The sequence below is a fragment of the Platichthys flesus genome, chromosome 4 (assembly GCF_949316205.1).
Source record: "Platichthys flesus chromosome 4, fPlaFle2.1, whole genome shotgun sequence".
In the NCBI taxonomy this organism is placed as follows: domain Eukaryota; kingdom Metazoa; phylum Chordata; class Actinopteri; order Pleuronectiformes; family Pleuronectidae; genus Platichthys; species Platichthys flesus.
This window is the reverse complement of record NC_084948.1, coordinates 22,501,527-22,514,857: the sequence shown is the minus strand read 5'-3', so window position 1 is coordinate 22,514,857 and position 13,331 is coordinate 22,501,527. Positions and strand designations below refer to the sequence as shown.

The 13,331-nt window shown below is 45.5% G+C and overlaps 1 protein-coding gene across 1 annotated transcript in view; it reads left to right on the top strand.

The window, feature by feature from the left end:
• Positions 1-13,331, top strand: part of LOC133951869 (roundabout homolog 2-like) — a 153,194-nt gene that overhangs the window by 128,271 nt on the left and 11,592 nt on the right. The window contains 5 exon segments of the mRNA XM_062386094.1: positions 2,335-2,377; positions 6,330-6,457; positions 7,330-7,602; positions 8,517-8,642; positions 12,701-12,860. Coding sequence (XP_062242078.1) covers positions 2,335-2,377; positions 6,330-6,457; positions 7,330-7,602; positions 8,517-8,642; positions 12,701-12,860 — 730 coding nt within the window.

Genomic DNA, 13,331 nt, shown 5'->3' with positions numbered 1-13,331 from the left:
CTGTTTCTGTAGATGTCATTTATGCGCTTCGGTGGTCGATTTGATTGTTTCCCCTCTGTTTAGTTGTGATCTTGTGACAAAGGAATGTCACCTACTACTTAACGTAATGGCAAAGAACAGCCACTCTGAACGATGTCCTGTCACCATCCGCTCTAAGCTTATTGAAGAAGCACCCACAATGCAGTCTGTGGATAGAGTGGATGGAGTCAATAGCTCCCAATCAAAGATAATGTGTTTTCAAGTGCTTTGAGTTTAACAAAATACAAGACATGGAGGATTCAATTCCCATGATTCCTTTGTTCTGTACAATATCAGTGGAGCTGCAGTACACAGGGTCAGGGGTCAGCACATTCTTCTGTCTGTTCCCTGGGCTTTATATCCATCACTAACTAATGACATGTTTGATGAAGTTTGTGTTGTTATGTAGTCCTCTTGGAAATTATTCAAGCCTTTCCAAAACTACAGCGGCAAATAATTGAACATTAAAATGTGAGATAAACTTCATGTGAACTCACTAAAGTATAAAAGGTAAAACAGTTGTTGAGGTGATATTCAGAACCTGAGCCACAGCACGGCCGAGGAGTCACGCAGTGCTGCTCTTCTCCTTATTGACAATTAGTTGATATATCGAGAGTGTCCTGTTTCAGCCTCCTGTCAGTGCCGGGGAGGTAAATCACGACACTGTTGTGGCGCGCGGCCAGCAGAAAAGAGATTTGATGGAATTTTTATACGCTGATTATGTCCACCCCCCCCCTTAATGCTTATTAAAAGGGATTAATCTGTATTCATGTTGGAGAAAGTGCTTATCTGGAAGACAGAGGCGAGAAGCACAGCTGTGCCGCCATGTCACTCCGGCTAACATAAAAGTATTCCGCAGCAGCCTAGAAATGTGCCTGAGCGCAGATAGGGACTTCAGAGGCCCCGCTGCCGAGTCGCCCCTCGCCGCCACCTCCTCCTCCTGTCAGTCCTCTCTGAGGCGACGGAAGAATTCTCCAACGCAAGTTTGTTGGTGGTGGAACAAAGAGGAAGGGCTTTAGCTACGACTAAATAAAGAAAAACCCAAGTCTTCCTCAAGCTTTCTAAGCTGCGTTGTATTCACACAAACTTGCGGTGTTTGTTTTATCTGAGTAGAACTATTGTTGGCAGTAAGCAGTTAAATTCCAGTTGCTTGTATGCAGTAAGTAAACCCCCTAAACTGTTGTGATATGCTTGCTAGACAAATTTAGAATTGTGTTTTCCTGGCTTAGAACTCAGAGGAAATTGGATCAAATAGGCCTAGGTCGTGTTGATGATGCATTAAAATGTCCTGTTAGCAGCCTCTGTAATCTATGGGGGGAGTTTCCTCTCCCTGTTATCCGCTTTACAGCGTCACCCACAGAAAACCCCCCCTTCTCTCTCTCTCTCTCCTACTATCCCGTGCCCGGGCTTGTTGTGGAATCAACCTGAATGAAACAGAAAAGGGAGGAGGAATGCCGCCTCCTCCCTTTAATCTCCATCTGTGGAGCACATGAGCCAAATGACTAACAGCTCTCCTTCTCGCTCTTGACTAACTCAGCCCCCCCCCCCCCCCCTCTCATTGGTATGAGGTGGTTTCCAAAACTCTTGCCGCTCCTCCGTGTTCCCTGTGATCCACTGAAGTTCTTAACACGCTCAGAACTCTCGGTGTTGCTTTGTCATCATGTTTGTCGAGCGGAGATGAAATGGATCTTTCAAAAGCCGTCGCTCACTTTGAGCCTCGGAGTTTCACAAACCGCCGTCAAAGAGGGGCCCCTCGTTATCGGTACATCGCTGTCATGGAGCAGGTCACGTGCATGGATTCTGGGGAGCCCCTGCAAGCTGGAGCATCGGCAACTCAGCCATCGCACTTCCAGACAGAAAATCCAACGTGATTAATGAGCCCTCTGCCTTTTCTAATCATTTTTTGGCTGAGAATTTAATCTCAAATCTGATAATAACTCAGCAGCAAAACAAGAAAGATGAAATGAGTTTTCCCTCTCATCAGGCGTCTTGTCCTTGAGGAGCACATGACGTCTCCGCTTAATGCAAAGCAATATGTAGTCCTCCATTTTGCACTTTCTTTTTTTTTTAATTTTCATGAAAGTCATGTGATGCAGAGGGACATCCGCAAGTATTATCCATCCAGCTGTGTTAGAAAAGTGAACAGATGAATACATAGCTGCTGGACAAAACAGGACTACACTGAAAGGACAAGGTGTCTTACTTATGGAAATAAATCCTGCTTGTTTCGTATGAATACTAGAAAATTAAATATCTGGTTTTGTCTTTTTTCCCCTCCGTCTTCTCCCTCTCTCTTTCTTTCCGTTCTGTCATCAGTGACCTTCCAGAGAGTCGATGGCGGCCTGATGAGCAACGGAAGGTGAGTGTCCATCCAGAAACAAAAACCACAACACCAAACCAGACCGTCAATATTAGAGCAAAAAACAGATCTTCCCATCATTACCATCTTCACATGCCTTTACGCACTTCCTCCACAGTCATGCATCACGTCCGCCGCGAGCTGCTCTCGGTTCTAACGCTGATAAACGACTGATAGATTGAGAGATAACCGATACCTGTTTGTGCGCCGACCACGCAAACCGCCGTGCAAATCTACGTTTCTGCCACATCTCCATCCGTGCATCGACGGGTGAACTCGTAAATCTCCCCCGCGGAATTAACAGAAACAATTTAAGCAGAGAGTGTTTTTATTTTGTCATTTATCTTCGGCTGCCGGCTGCAGGCGGCCCAGGAGCCCTCTGGAGTGATAAATTTGCCTGTCACCTCGCGTGGGCGGCTTGGATCTGAGCACATGTAATAATGTAAAAATAATTACCCAGGGGAGAGGTGCGTGTGCAGGTACCCCGCTTGCACCCCCGTATAGGCCTGCTCCGTCTCAGTGTGTGTTAGTGAGAGAGAGGGGGGGGGGCTTCGGAGAACAGGGCACATCTCAATGACACCAGTTACTGAGCCTTTGAGGGTATTCAAGAGACTCCCTTGAGAATCTGGTGCTTCTGCCTATCTACTGCTTATCACACCTGACTGGGTAAAACCTGCTGGGCTCAAACCCTCGACGAGACACCGCCGACTAAATCTGACCCTGCGTGTCTCTGGGCTTCTGGGGATTTCTGGCTGCGGTATTCGTGCTTTTTGTTTTGAACCCCCTTTTACTCCGTGCATATGACTGGATGCCACAATGGAACATTTTGCCTGTATTGTTCTGGGAGCTGCCAGCAGGCTCTCAATGAATTAGCCACGCCACTCGTCGTTGCCTTTTTCTCATCTACATTCTGCTGCAGTGTTTTTTTTTCCTTCAATTTTCCACATAAGTGCTCCTGATTCTTAGGCCAGCGAATAGGATTTGAAATGTCTGTATTTGCGCTGCTCTGTATTTGTCATATCTTTAGTCGGCAGCAGCGACTGCCACCGTTTTCCACAGCACCGGAATAGGATGCAGTCTGGAGCCTCTGATCCGTTAGTCACTCTAGTGCCATCCAATCCCAGATGTGGCAACTTCCCCATCTGCCCCGCGAGTGAAAATATGTAGCACGGCATCAGAGGCAAAATGTGTTCATTTGTTACATGAAATGTTCATTGCATTAATTAGACAATAGCAAATGAGGCTGCGTCTGTTTTCCAGTTCCTCATTGGCTCTTTCCAAATTGCCTGAACAATTACACTTAATCGATCACAAAATAAATGATTCATGGAAGATGAATAGGCTGCAGATCGGTGGGTCTGGACCATTTGATTTTGGCTGCTCAATTGAAATTGATAAAAGCCGATATGGGCTCATTCGTTATCCCCCTGCCAATAGGGAGATGGTAATTACGAGGTAGTAATAACTTCCTGTCTCAGCGCTGATCAATATTTTAGCAAAGCACATTCACTCCTGTAGGCAGAGGGAACAGGTTTCACTGATACTGGTTCTATGGAGATTTCCTTTACAATCCGGGCTCCGAATGCTAAACGACAGCACGCTGCCTGAGAGTTCATCTCGAAAACTAATCCAGGTTTCTCATTGCTTTTAGTGCTAGCTAATGTCTAGACTTTTAATCCAAGTTCCATTCACTAGTCCGTGGGACCATAAACACCTGATTTATGAAGTTGCTTTGGAGTTAATGCCTCTCCCATGGCTTATTTATGGGAAGCTCAGTGTCGGGGTCTGAGGCTGTGTTTATGGTTTCCAACCCATCACAAGGATCTGAAACGTCTAAGAGCAAGCGCTCCAAATCAAATTTTATCTGCCAAGGTTGCTATCCATCCAAGCTAGGTGTCAACTTTTCATTAGACATACGACCCAGTGTCCACGTCTCGCCCGTTCCCCATTCCAGCACCATCTCCCCCCCACCCCCACCCCCCCCCCCCCCCCACACACACACACACACATACAACAAATATCCCCAGAAGGAATCAGTCTTATTCTAATTATCCCTTAGCCGGAGTTCTGCTGTGTGATGAATGCAAGGACGATGCAGCCATTTCCATTGTCAGCTCCTTGTCTTGTTCAAATGGTGTCTCTGTAGAGGAGCTGGGGGGAGGACTTGCTGGAGCACACAGGGGCAAGTGAGAGCGGCGATAAGACAAGGTCACGGTCTTTTTATTTTAGACCGTGTACGTTTGTGGTGCAGCCGTGCTGGAGTCTGCTAGAGAGACCAGTGTCCTCTCCTTTCTGATCTGCTTTTGGGCTGACAGATGCTGAGCACACAGGAGTGGTGCAGGAGGGATAAAAAGGGTTAGGGAAGGATGGTATGGCTAGAGAGAGAGAGAGAGAGAGAGAGAGAGAGAGAGAGAGAGAATGATGGCAGTTTGGAAACATTGCAGCCAGAAACAGGGGGAGAAGGACGCGGAGAGATGTATTACCCTATAAAAGTGCATGTGTCTGATGCACAGCCATCAATTTGAATGACTTGTCTCCCCCGAGGGCCCGTTTTGGCATTCAGGAGCCACAGCGAGGGTCCTTAGCTTGCCAGGGCTGCAGTTCATTTGGACCCCCCTCCCCCCCCGCTGCAGAAGCTCTTCTCATTTAGAACCTGTGGCTGAGGGAGAAGCTGACTGCAGCGCGCCCATTACCTGCCCTCGTCCTCGGGGCTTGTCTCTGTCCCAGTCCCTCGGAGCCAACACGTCACCCCGGTGGAGCTGAGACGAAAAGCCCCATCAGGGAGCCAGACTGCTAACTACTGTGTTACACCGTCTCTCAGAATGCACCAGACTGTCTGTAGTCTGGTACAAGCAGCACCGCCGGGCACTGACAGCGGGGTGTGCTGTGTGTTTCTGAGAAGGCAGTTCCATCCGCCTCACTACACCTGCTGCTTGTCTGACCGATGCAGGGTTTCATTTATCTGAGAAAAATGTCCTTGGGTCTTTTGTCTAATTCTATCCTTCCTCCGCTTCGTAAACTAGTAGTTATACATTTTTTAATTGATTTCAATGCTAGATAAATTAAAAACAAGTGGAGTATGATTCATCAGTTGAACATAAACAGCAGCATTTAACTCAACTCTATATTCCCCATGGTAACGAGGCTCAGACGTGATTGTACAGTAAAGTGGCCCTAATGGCCTCCCAGCAGTCACCCATGACAGGTTAAAGTCTTAATGGCTGCTTTTTATGGTCCTCACCCCCTCAGGAGGGACGCAACACCTGTTCAATGGAGCTGCCCTCACCCATATGCAGGCGTCCCACAAGTGGGTCGGGGCATCACGGTGGGGCGACGGCTGAGGTTTGACGTCTCATCAAATAAGATTGAGACTGTCTGGACATCACCACAAGGGGTTGATGGGAAAACGCAGCAGAATGCCCCAGATATTAACGAATGAGGGAACGTATGCATGTGGGTGTGGGCGCGCATTGCTGCACATGTGTGCACAGAGCGAATGTATGCATTAGTGTCTCCGCAGTGTGCTTTTGCATTAATAACTCTGGGAATGTGACAAAGACACAGCAGGAGAAACAGGAGAGATAAAGCGCAGTGTGTGCCTGAAGGAATTCCAACTCTGTGTAAAAGAAATGTATCCGTACAGTTCTCACCCGTATCTCAGATGTGTTTCATTAGCTTCACAGGCTTATGGTGAGCTTATCTCACACAAACACACATTCCAGTGCATAACTAACTTTTAAACAAATGTTTGATATTTTCTTTGTGTTCATTTTGCCTCTCAGCTGATTGCTGTCATGTTTTTCATCTTTTATTTCTAAATCCGGCAACATAATGCCAAATTCAACCATGCGTAATAAGGAATAAGGGATGTTGTTAGTGCAATAAACTCTGATAGCGATGTCATTTCACAGGCTGTGTTTAATCCTGTGTTTTATCTGGTGTTTCCGCTCAGCCGGCCGGGACTGTTGTCTGCTGGTGACCCCGGTTACCCCTGGTTAGCGGACTCCTGGCCAGCCACCAGCCTGCCTGTCAACAGTGGCTCTGGGGGACCCAATGACCTGAGTAACTTTGGGCGAGGAGGTAAGTGCCATGGTGCCGTCCCCGGCGGTTTGTGAAAGGACTGACAGAGATAAAAGATGACGACCTGCTTTCCTTTCTGTTCTGCCACCAGCTCCTGTTGTTCATCATGTACATATATGCATGCGAGATGAAAACATCGAGTATAAGCGTATTGCATGCATGTTTGGATATACATTTATATATCACATAGGGGGACAGCTAGAGCATTAACATTGGGGGCCTCCACTGACACCCGGCTGAGTAATGGCAAATAGTCCGGCTCGGTGTAGCAGCCCATACCTCAGAGCAAGAGAATGCGAGGGGAGAGACAGGAAGAGGAGCAGGGGGTGGATGGGTGTTTGAAAGGATGGTGTGGGGCAGCCAGTCGTGAAGGACAGGCGCAGCTTGACTGGCGCAGATGCGGACACTTCCGCCATGGCTCTACATCATCTCCCCTTCACTGGGCATGCAAACCAGGCACTACGGAGAGATTCTGCTCGCTCTCTCCCTCGCTCCCTCTGTCGTCGCAGACACACATGCAAAGCGGCAGCATTGTCCCTGATGTATACGAACAGAGAAGGGAGGGGAGTGAGATATCCACACGTGTGGAGGGGAACATGGCTCCGTGAAATATACGTAAATAATGGGGATGTTTTCTTTCAAGGAGATTTAGCTGTTAAGTGCTGTTTCTTAAGATGTTCTTGGACCTGAAAGCACCAGGATGCAGACTGTAATTTCAGTCAGAGTCAAGGAGCCTTTGCCGGTCATGCACTTTGACAGTCCTGTTCTCTCTATCTGCCATAAAAACAAAAACACCTTGATTAAGTACTGCAGGGATAACGACGAAGTGAGGTGGCAGCTTTCTTATTTCCCCCCCTCCTTTGTCTTTGCAGATATCCCCAATGGTCAAGGGGATAAGTCGGGCACCATGCTTTCTGATGGAGCCATCTACAGCAGCATAGACTTCACCACCAAAGCCAACTACAACAGCGCTGGCCAAACGTCCCAGGCCACGCCCTATGCCACCTCTCAGATCCTCCACACCAGCAGCATCCACGAGCTGGCTGTGGACCTGCCCGAGGCCCAGTGGAAGGCCTCGCTCCAGGCCAAGCAGGAGATGGCCAACCTGGGCTACTCCCTGCCCGACAAGAACTCCTGCAACAACAGTAAGTTATACTGAGAGCGCGAGCGTGCCAGTGTGAGGTTTTTTGGGGACATTGGTTCCCTCGTGTGTGGGAGGTTTAGCAAGTTTTATACGGTTGTGTGTCAGCCATCGTGTCGTTATTGTCGTCCAGTGACATCAAAAACAAAGTCGTTTAACCACGTTCTCACACTACAAAGTTTACAGTTGAAAAAAACATGGTCATTTGGTATTTAAACTTTTCCACCCAAAGACTCTGAAGCCTTTTTAAACCCGGCTGCGGTGGAGGGAGGCTTCCTTAAAAAGACTGGTTTCTCCTCCAGCAGACATCAACTTGGTCTCTCTCCAAGGTTGAATAAACATATTTTGAGGGAGAAGTACAGTTTAGTCATCTATCCCTTTTTTCCTGCCGGGTTTTCACGATAGTAACGCTCCTCCCTGGGTTTCAGAGTAATTGCCAATCTGTTTTAACTTTGAGTAATATTTTGGAAAAGCATCCAAATTAATTTACCATGGATTAATTATGGGACTTTTAAAGCAGACTGGAGCTTCACACTTGAGGTGTGATGAGCATTCCTTCACTGTATTCTAATACGTATTTATTATTTGTGCTTTTTATATTGCAAATGCAACAGATCTTTAGGAACTAATTTTCTAAATCATCCTGGCATCATTTTAAGAAATAATAATGATCATATATTGAATTAAAATTTCTATTTATAAAAAAAAATTATCAATATCAAATCATGTATGTCCAGCAAATGTAAAGTCTGTTTCCTACAAATCCCATGTAATGTTGAATCAGTCCAGCCTGTTAAATGTGTGACTCCTGAATATATCCTGCTTGCTTGATGCTCTAACTGCATGTTTGCATGTGCTTGTGCTAAGAGCCAATCACCTGATGCCACTGTGGTTTTTGCCCTTTAACCCCCACTGTAGCCCTCCTTTTCATTCCTGACTACCGATTGGCCGATGGATTGTCTAATAGAATACCCCACAACCAATCACAAGATTTCAGCACCACCAGCTCTCACAACAGCTCAGAGCGAAGCGGCAGTCTCTCAGGTGGGTTTAAGTCAAAGTGAACTGGGAAACTCTCTGGGGCTCTGCCGCTTGACGTTATGATTGATGGGTGTCTTAATTGCTTCATTGATCTGTTATCTGCATGTTCAAACCTGACATCTAAGATTTCTTTCTTCACCTCGTCCCTTTCCTTCACCAGAGATGCTTTTCTCACTCAGCTGCCCCTGCTCACAGTGCAAAACATCTGAATGCTATGTGGTTATTTTTTTAACTAATATGGGTTATGAGTTACTGAAGCATAAAGAAGCAGGACATTTAAATAAGAACGAGTAGAATAGCGCTACGAGCTCCAGACAGAATATTGCTGCAAGTGCTAATCCTGGGTTTCTGCCATCACTGCTGCTCTTTGTTAAGGCTTTGTCTCTCACTGTGCGGCTGAGAAGACGGGAATTGGGGCAGAGGGAGTCTTTCAGACAGAGTGGACTATATACACACACACACGCCATTAGAGATGCTTGGCTGGGTAAAGTGGCAAAAATACCTCCCTTTTCCCCTCTTCTACTAATGGTCACCGACTACACTAAAACCTATGTTCAGAGAATTACAATGTCATTTATAGGACAAGGCAGCCCACTGCCTGCCTCCCCTCTCCTCTCCTCTTATCTAGTTACAAGCCACTGCCTTAACTGGTCTCTAATTCAGTGCTCCGGCACACAGTCGGCTGGAGAGAAGGATGTGAAGTGGCCTCACAGGCAGATCCTTCCCATAAGGGAAGTCTCTAACTGGGTTTAACACATGCCGTATTTTGATTTCATGGATTGTAAGAATAAAGGAAAAAATGAATGTAGCAGAAACAGTTTCCTGGTTATTGTCAATAAATAAATATGAACGTGGAATTAATCTTGCTTCCAGGAGTGGAAGTTCTCAGTTTTCTTAAAGAATAATCTTTGGTTTATTCATTTTCACTTATACTCAGACATGGTCTCCTATAGTTACATGTATATTGTATAACATACAGGCGTCTACAACCTCATAACTTCTTTTAGGGAATTACTCAGCCAGTGATGGTAAGAGATAAATATCTGCTTGAGATGGAAATAACCATCCATTATTTATACCTCTCCTGTTGAGGGTGGACGGGGGGGCTGGAGCCGATCCAAGCTGACACTAGGTAAAAGGTAGCCCAGAGTGAAATAATAATTCAAATATGTATTAATAACGCTATAAAAGTGAATGGATTAACATAGGCTATGATATTCTTCCCTATAAAGAATAAGGGATGAGTATCAAACTGAGTTTCCGACTGTATATCTTCTATATAATACAGAGCAGGTTATATACGGTGATGGAAATTCGAATCAGCACGAGCTGGGCTTTGATTCAGACCTCAGCCAAAGTAAACTCAACCTTTGAAAGGGGGGGAAAAGTAGAAGTTGCAGTGTCTTGCGCTCCCTCCGAGGAGATGGAAAGAATAATGAATGTCAGGTCTGAAGGAGGAGAGCGGGATGAAAAGGAACTGAAATAGAGCGGCTTTTATAGCAGCGTGGCTCTCCACTGGGGGCATGAAGCTGCTCATTAAAAAGCTTTCATAGTGTAAGGGAGAAGATGTAGCTGCTGTTTTCTCTGTTTTTTCTGTGTCTGCTCGAGACCCCGAAGACTCCCCGTTCCCCCCCGCTCTCACTGATCTGTCTGTGAGGCTGCAAAGTCCACCATCGTGTGTTGAAGTCCGTGGTTTGTGTGTGTGTGTGAACTGTCCTGCACCTCCTGTGTGTGTTGCATCTCACCTCATCGTGTAACCTCTTTTTTAATTGAGATGAAACATGATGATAGATGACTTTCATTTGAGTCGTCCTCTTTTTTTAATACATATTCCCCCACCCGTAAGTTACTGGCTGCATATTCCCAGTCTCTGCTCTGTGGCTTCCCCCTCAGCACTGATGCACCCAATGAAAACAAAGCAAGCTCAAGGCTTTGCAGCCCTACAGTTATAGGCTGGGGCCGCCCAAACCTTGGGTATAAATACCCAAAGCTGAATCTATATTTAGTGCGAGTTCCCCTTTGAAGAGAGGCCCAGTTTTGTCATAGGGGATGGCTTCGCTGTGTAACTCCTGTATAGCTCCTAGCCACAGCCTCGCTCTCTCTCTCTGTATTTTTCATATTTGGGGTGAGCTGTTATAATTCCAGCACCAGTCCATCCTTCCCTAGAAGAGGCTCATTTACAATATTGATGGCCGGTCTTGTGTGGAGAGACTAAGGATGATTGAACAATCGCGTCAGCTCCCCATTTATTGGGAAAAGTCAAGCGTCGCCCAGAGGTACAATTAGGAAACCCAATTACTTTCAGACTATACCTACACTGGTGCCGCCTGCCTTGGGCCCACAGTTGTTTCTTTTATCACTTCCATCCTTTATTAATCTCATTCCGACCCCTGCCTGAGATCTCCCTCCCTCCTCCGTGCTCATCTTAGAAGTACTTTTGTTCTTCTTCCTGGGAATAGATTTTTCTAAATGTAATATGATGAGAATTATCTGAACTTGAAACACACAGCGTTCATGACTTCTCTGCCATCTGGCCCCCGTGGAAAAAAATCAATGGACATGTACCTCATTGCTTCTGTAAGTTTCTTTTGATGACAGTGATGCACTTTTTTGGTATACTACTGCGCCTCAGTCAAATCCGTTTATCAAATTACATCTCCGTGCATCACGTTACATCGCACAAGATGCAATATTGGCAGCGTTTCTGTGGCGCTGGGGGAAGTGATTACAGGCCTTTGGCAGGGAAGCCTAACCAGCAGATGACAGATACAAATGTGTTCAGCAGAGTTTCCCAATGATGGCTTTCACTCGTCTGTGTGGCCGCTGACGTCAGCCTGAGGTATTTTCTGGATTGAGATGTGAGGTGTTTCAGCCACAAATGTCTCTCTCTCTATATATATATATATATGCAAACACTATGTATCCTTACTTTACCCATATGCCCAGAGGAAGAACGACATGAAGCATATATAGAAAAGAATAATTATACCTTTGCGCTCAGAATGATTTGTGTGGTACAGGGTTTCCGACCTCTGAAATAATGTACTAGTCCAGTGTTTAACCTTAATGTGCAAATCCAACAATTTTATGGATGGTAAGAGTTGGCTGCTGTTACATCTACTTACGATTCTCACTAAATTCTTAGACGTACTATATATAAAATAAGAGATATTGCTTTTTCCCCCGTATATTCTTTTCATGATAGATAAATTGCCAAATAGATAAGAACTACGGACACTGAGGCTCTAGAATGTTGTTAAAGTTACTGTTAATATGCTTTAAAATCGAAACCGATTTTGATTTTGTTTTGCTCTGGTGTGTCCCCCGGAAATTAAGAATACTATATATTCCTCTTAAGTTGAAAAACGGATTACGGCTCGAAGACAAATGTGTTTTAAAGAGGAAAAAAAAGGTTTCTTCCACGGTGACCAAATCGTATAAAACCCGGTATTGACCTGGCTGGCAGATTTATAAAGACGGATGGGACAGGGGAGAATCGGGTGTTGGAGGGATATGAGTGGAAATGGATGGGGTTAGCAGCGCTCCGGTGTAATAAAAGAAATGAAAGTAGTAATAGACTCTCAGTGAATTCCATTAGGGACACACTGACACTACACAAGCCATTCATTATGATGATGCTGTGAAGTGAGATATTTCATTGTGGAGCCCAAAGCCCGCTGTGAAAAGGGGACACTGAGGAATGGGTGGAGCACAAAGGTCCGCCCCAACTGCGTTAACTGCCGCTCTCTCCTGTTTCTATGGAGATTTGAGGCTTTTCAGCCGATCAATCAATAGAGGCACGCTTTTCATCAGGAAACCTTGAACTTCTCTGTGGAAGCACTGCGACAGACCAGGAGCCCATTGAATCCCTGTGTTTGAGAATTGTGTCTGACTTCCTAAGAGTATGTTGAAATTGAGTCCAAATGGATCCGTAAGTAAGGTGTTGACCCTTTACACATCTAGTTTTTTTGTTTGTTTTTTTGAACTCACTTTTATATTCATCTTTTACAATCTATTTTTCAATGACTGTTTCTCTAAAACACATTCCTTTCCTTTTGTAGGCGGTAAGGGAGGAAAGAAGAAGAAAACCAAGGCCGGCTCCAAACCCACGAAAGCAAATGGCCCGAGCTGGGCCAACGTTCCCCTGCCCCCTCCCCCTATACACCCGCTTCCTGGCACCGAGATGGACCATTATCCCAATGAGCACCATGAGGGAGGAGGGTAGGTCTACTAGTGATGAGTACTAATACGCATGTGAACAGATAAATGTGATTTAACACAAGTGACTGATGTTTTGTTTATTCATCACGATCAGATATTGAAACTTGGGACGTTGCAAAGCCTGAAATTAAACGAAGGGGCCTTGTTAAATGTTTTTATTATTATCAATATAAATTATTTTTTAGCAATTTTGCATATTTTGTTTTCAGATAAACTTGTACATAAACGAATGAGTGCAAATGAGAAGGGAGAACCTAACATGAAGCAGTAACGACTCGATTTCGGCGCCGTTTTTGTGCGTTTCCTCGGAGGACATGGAGAATGTAGTGTTTTTCTCTCTGAAATGAAAAAGACAATGCACAACACTACACTTTGTTGTGTGTAATAACAGGGTTCAGCTCTGTTTTCTCTGCTGCTAATTACTGTACTACTGTACATCTGGAGAACAGCGAAGGATCAACGTGTTTGTTT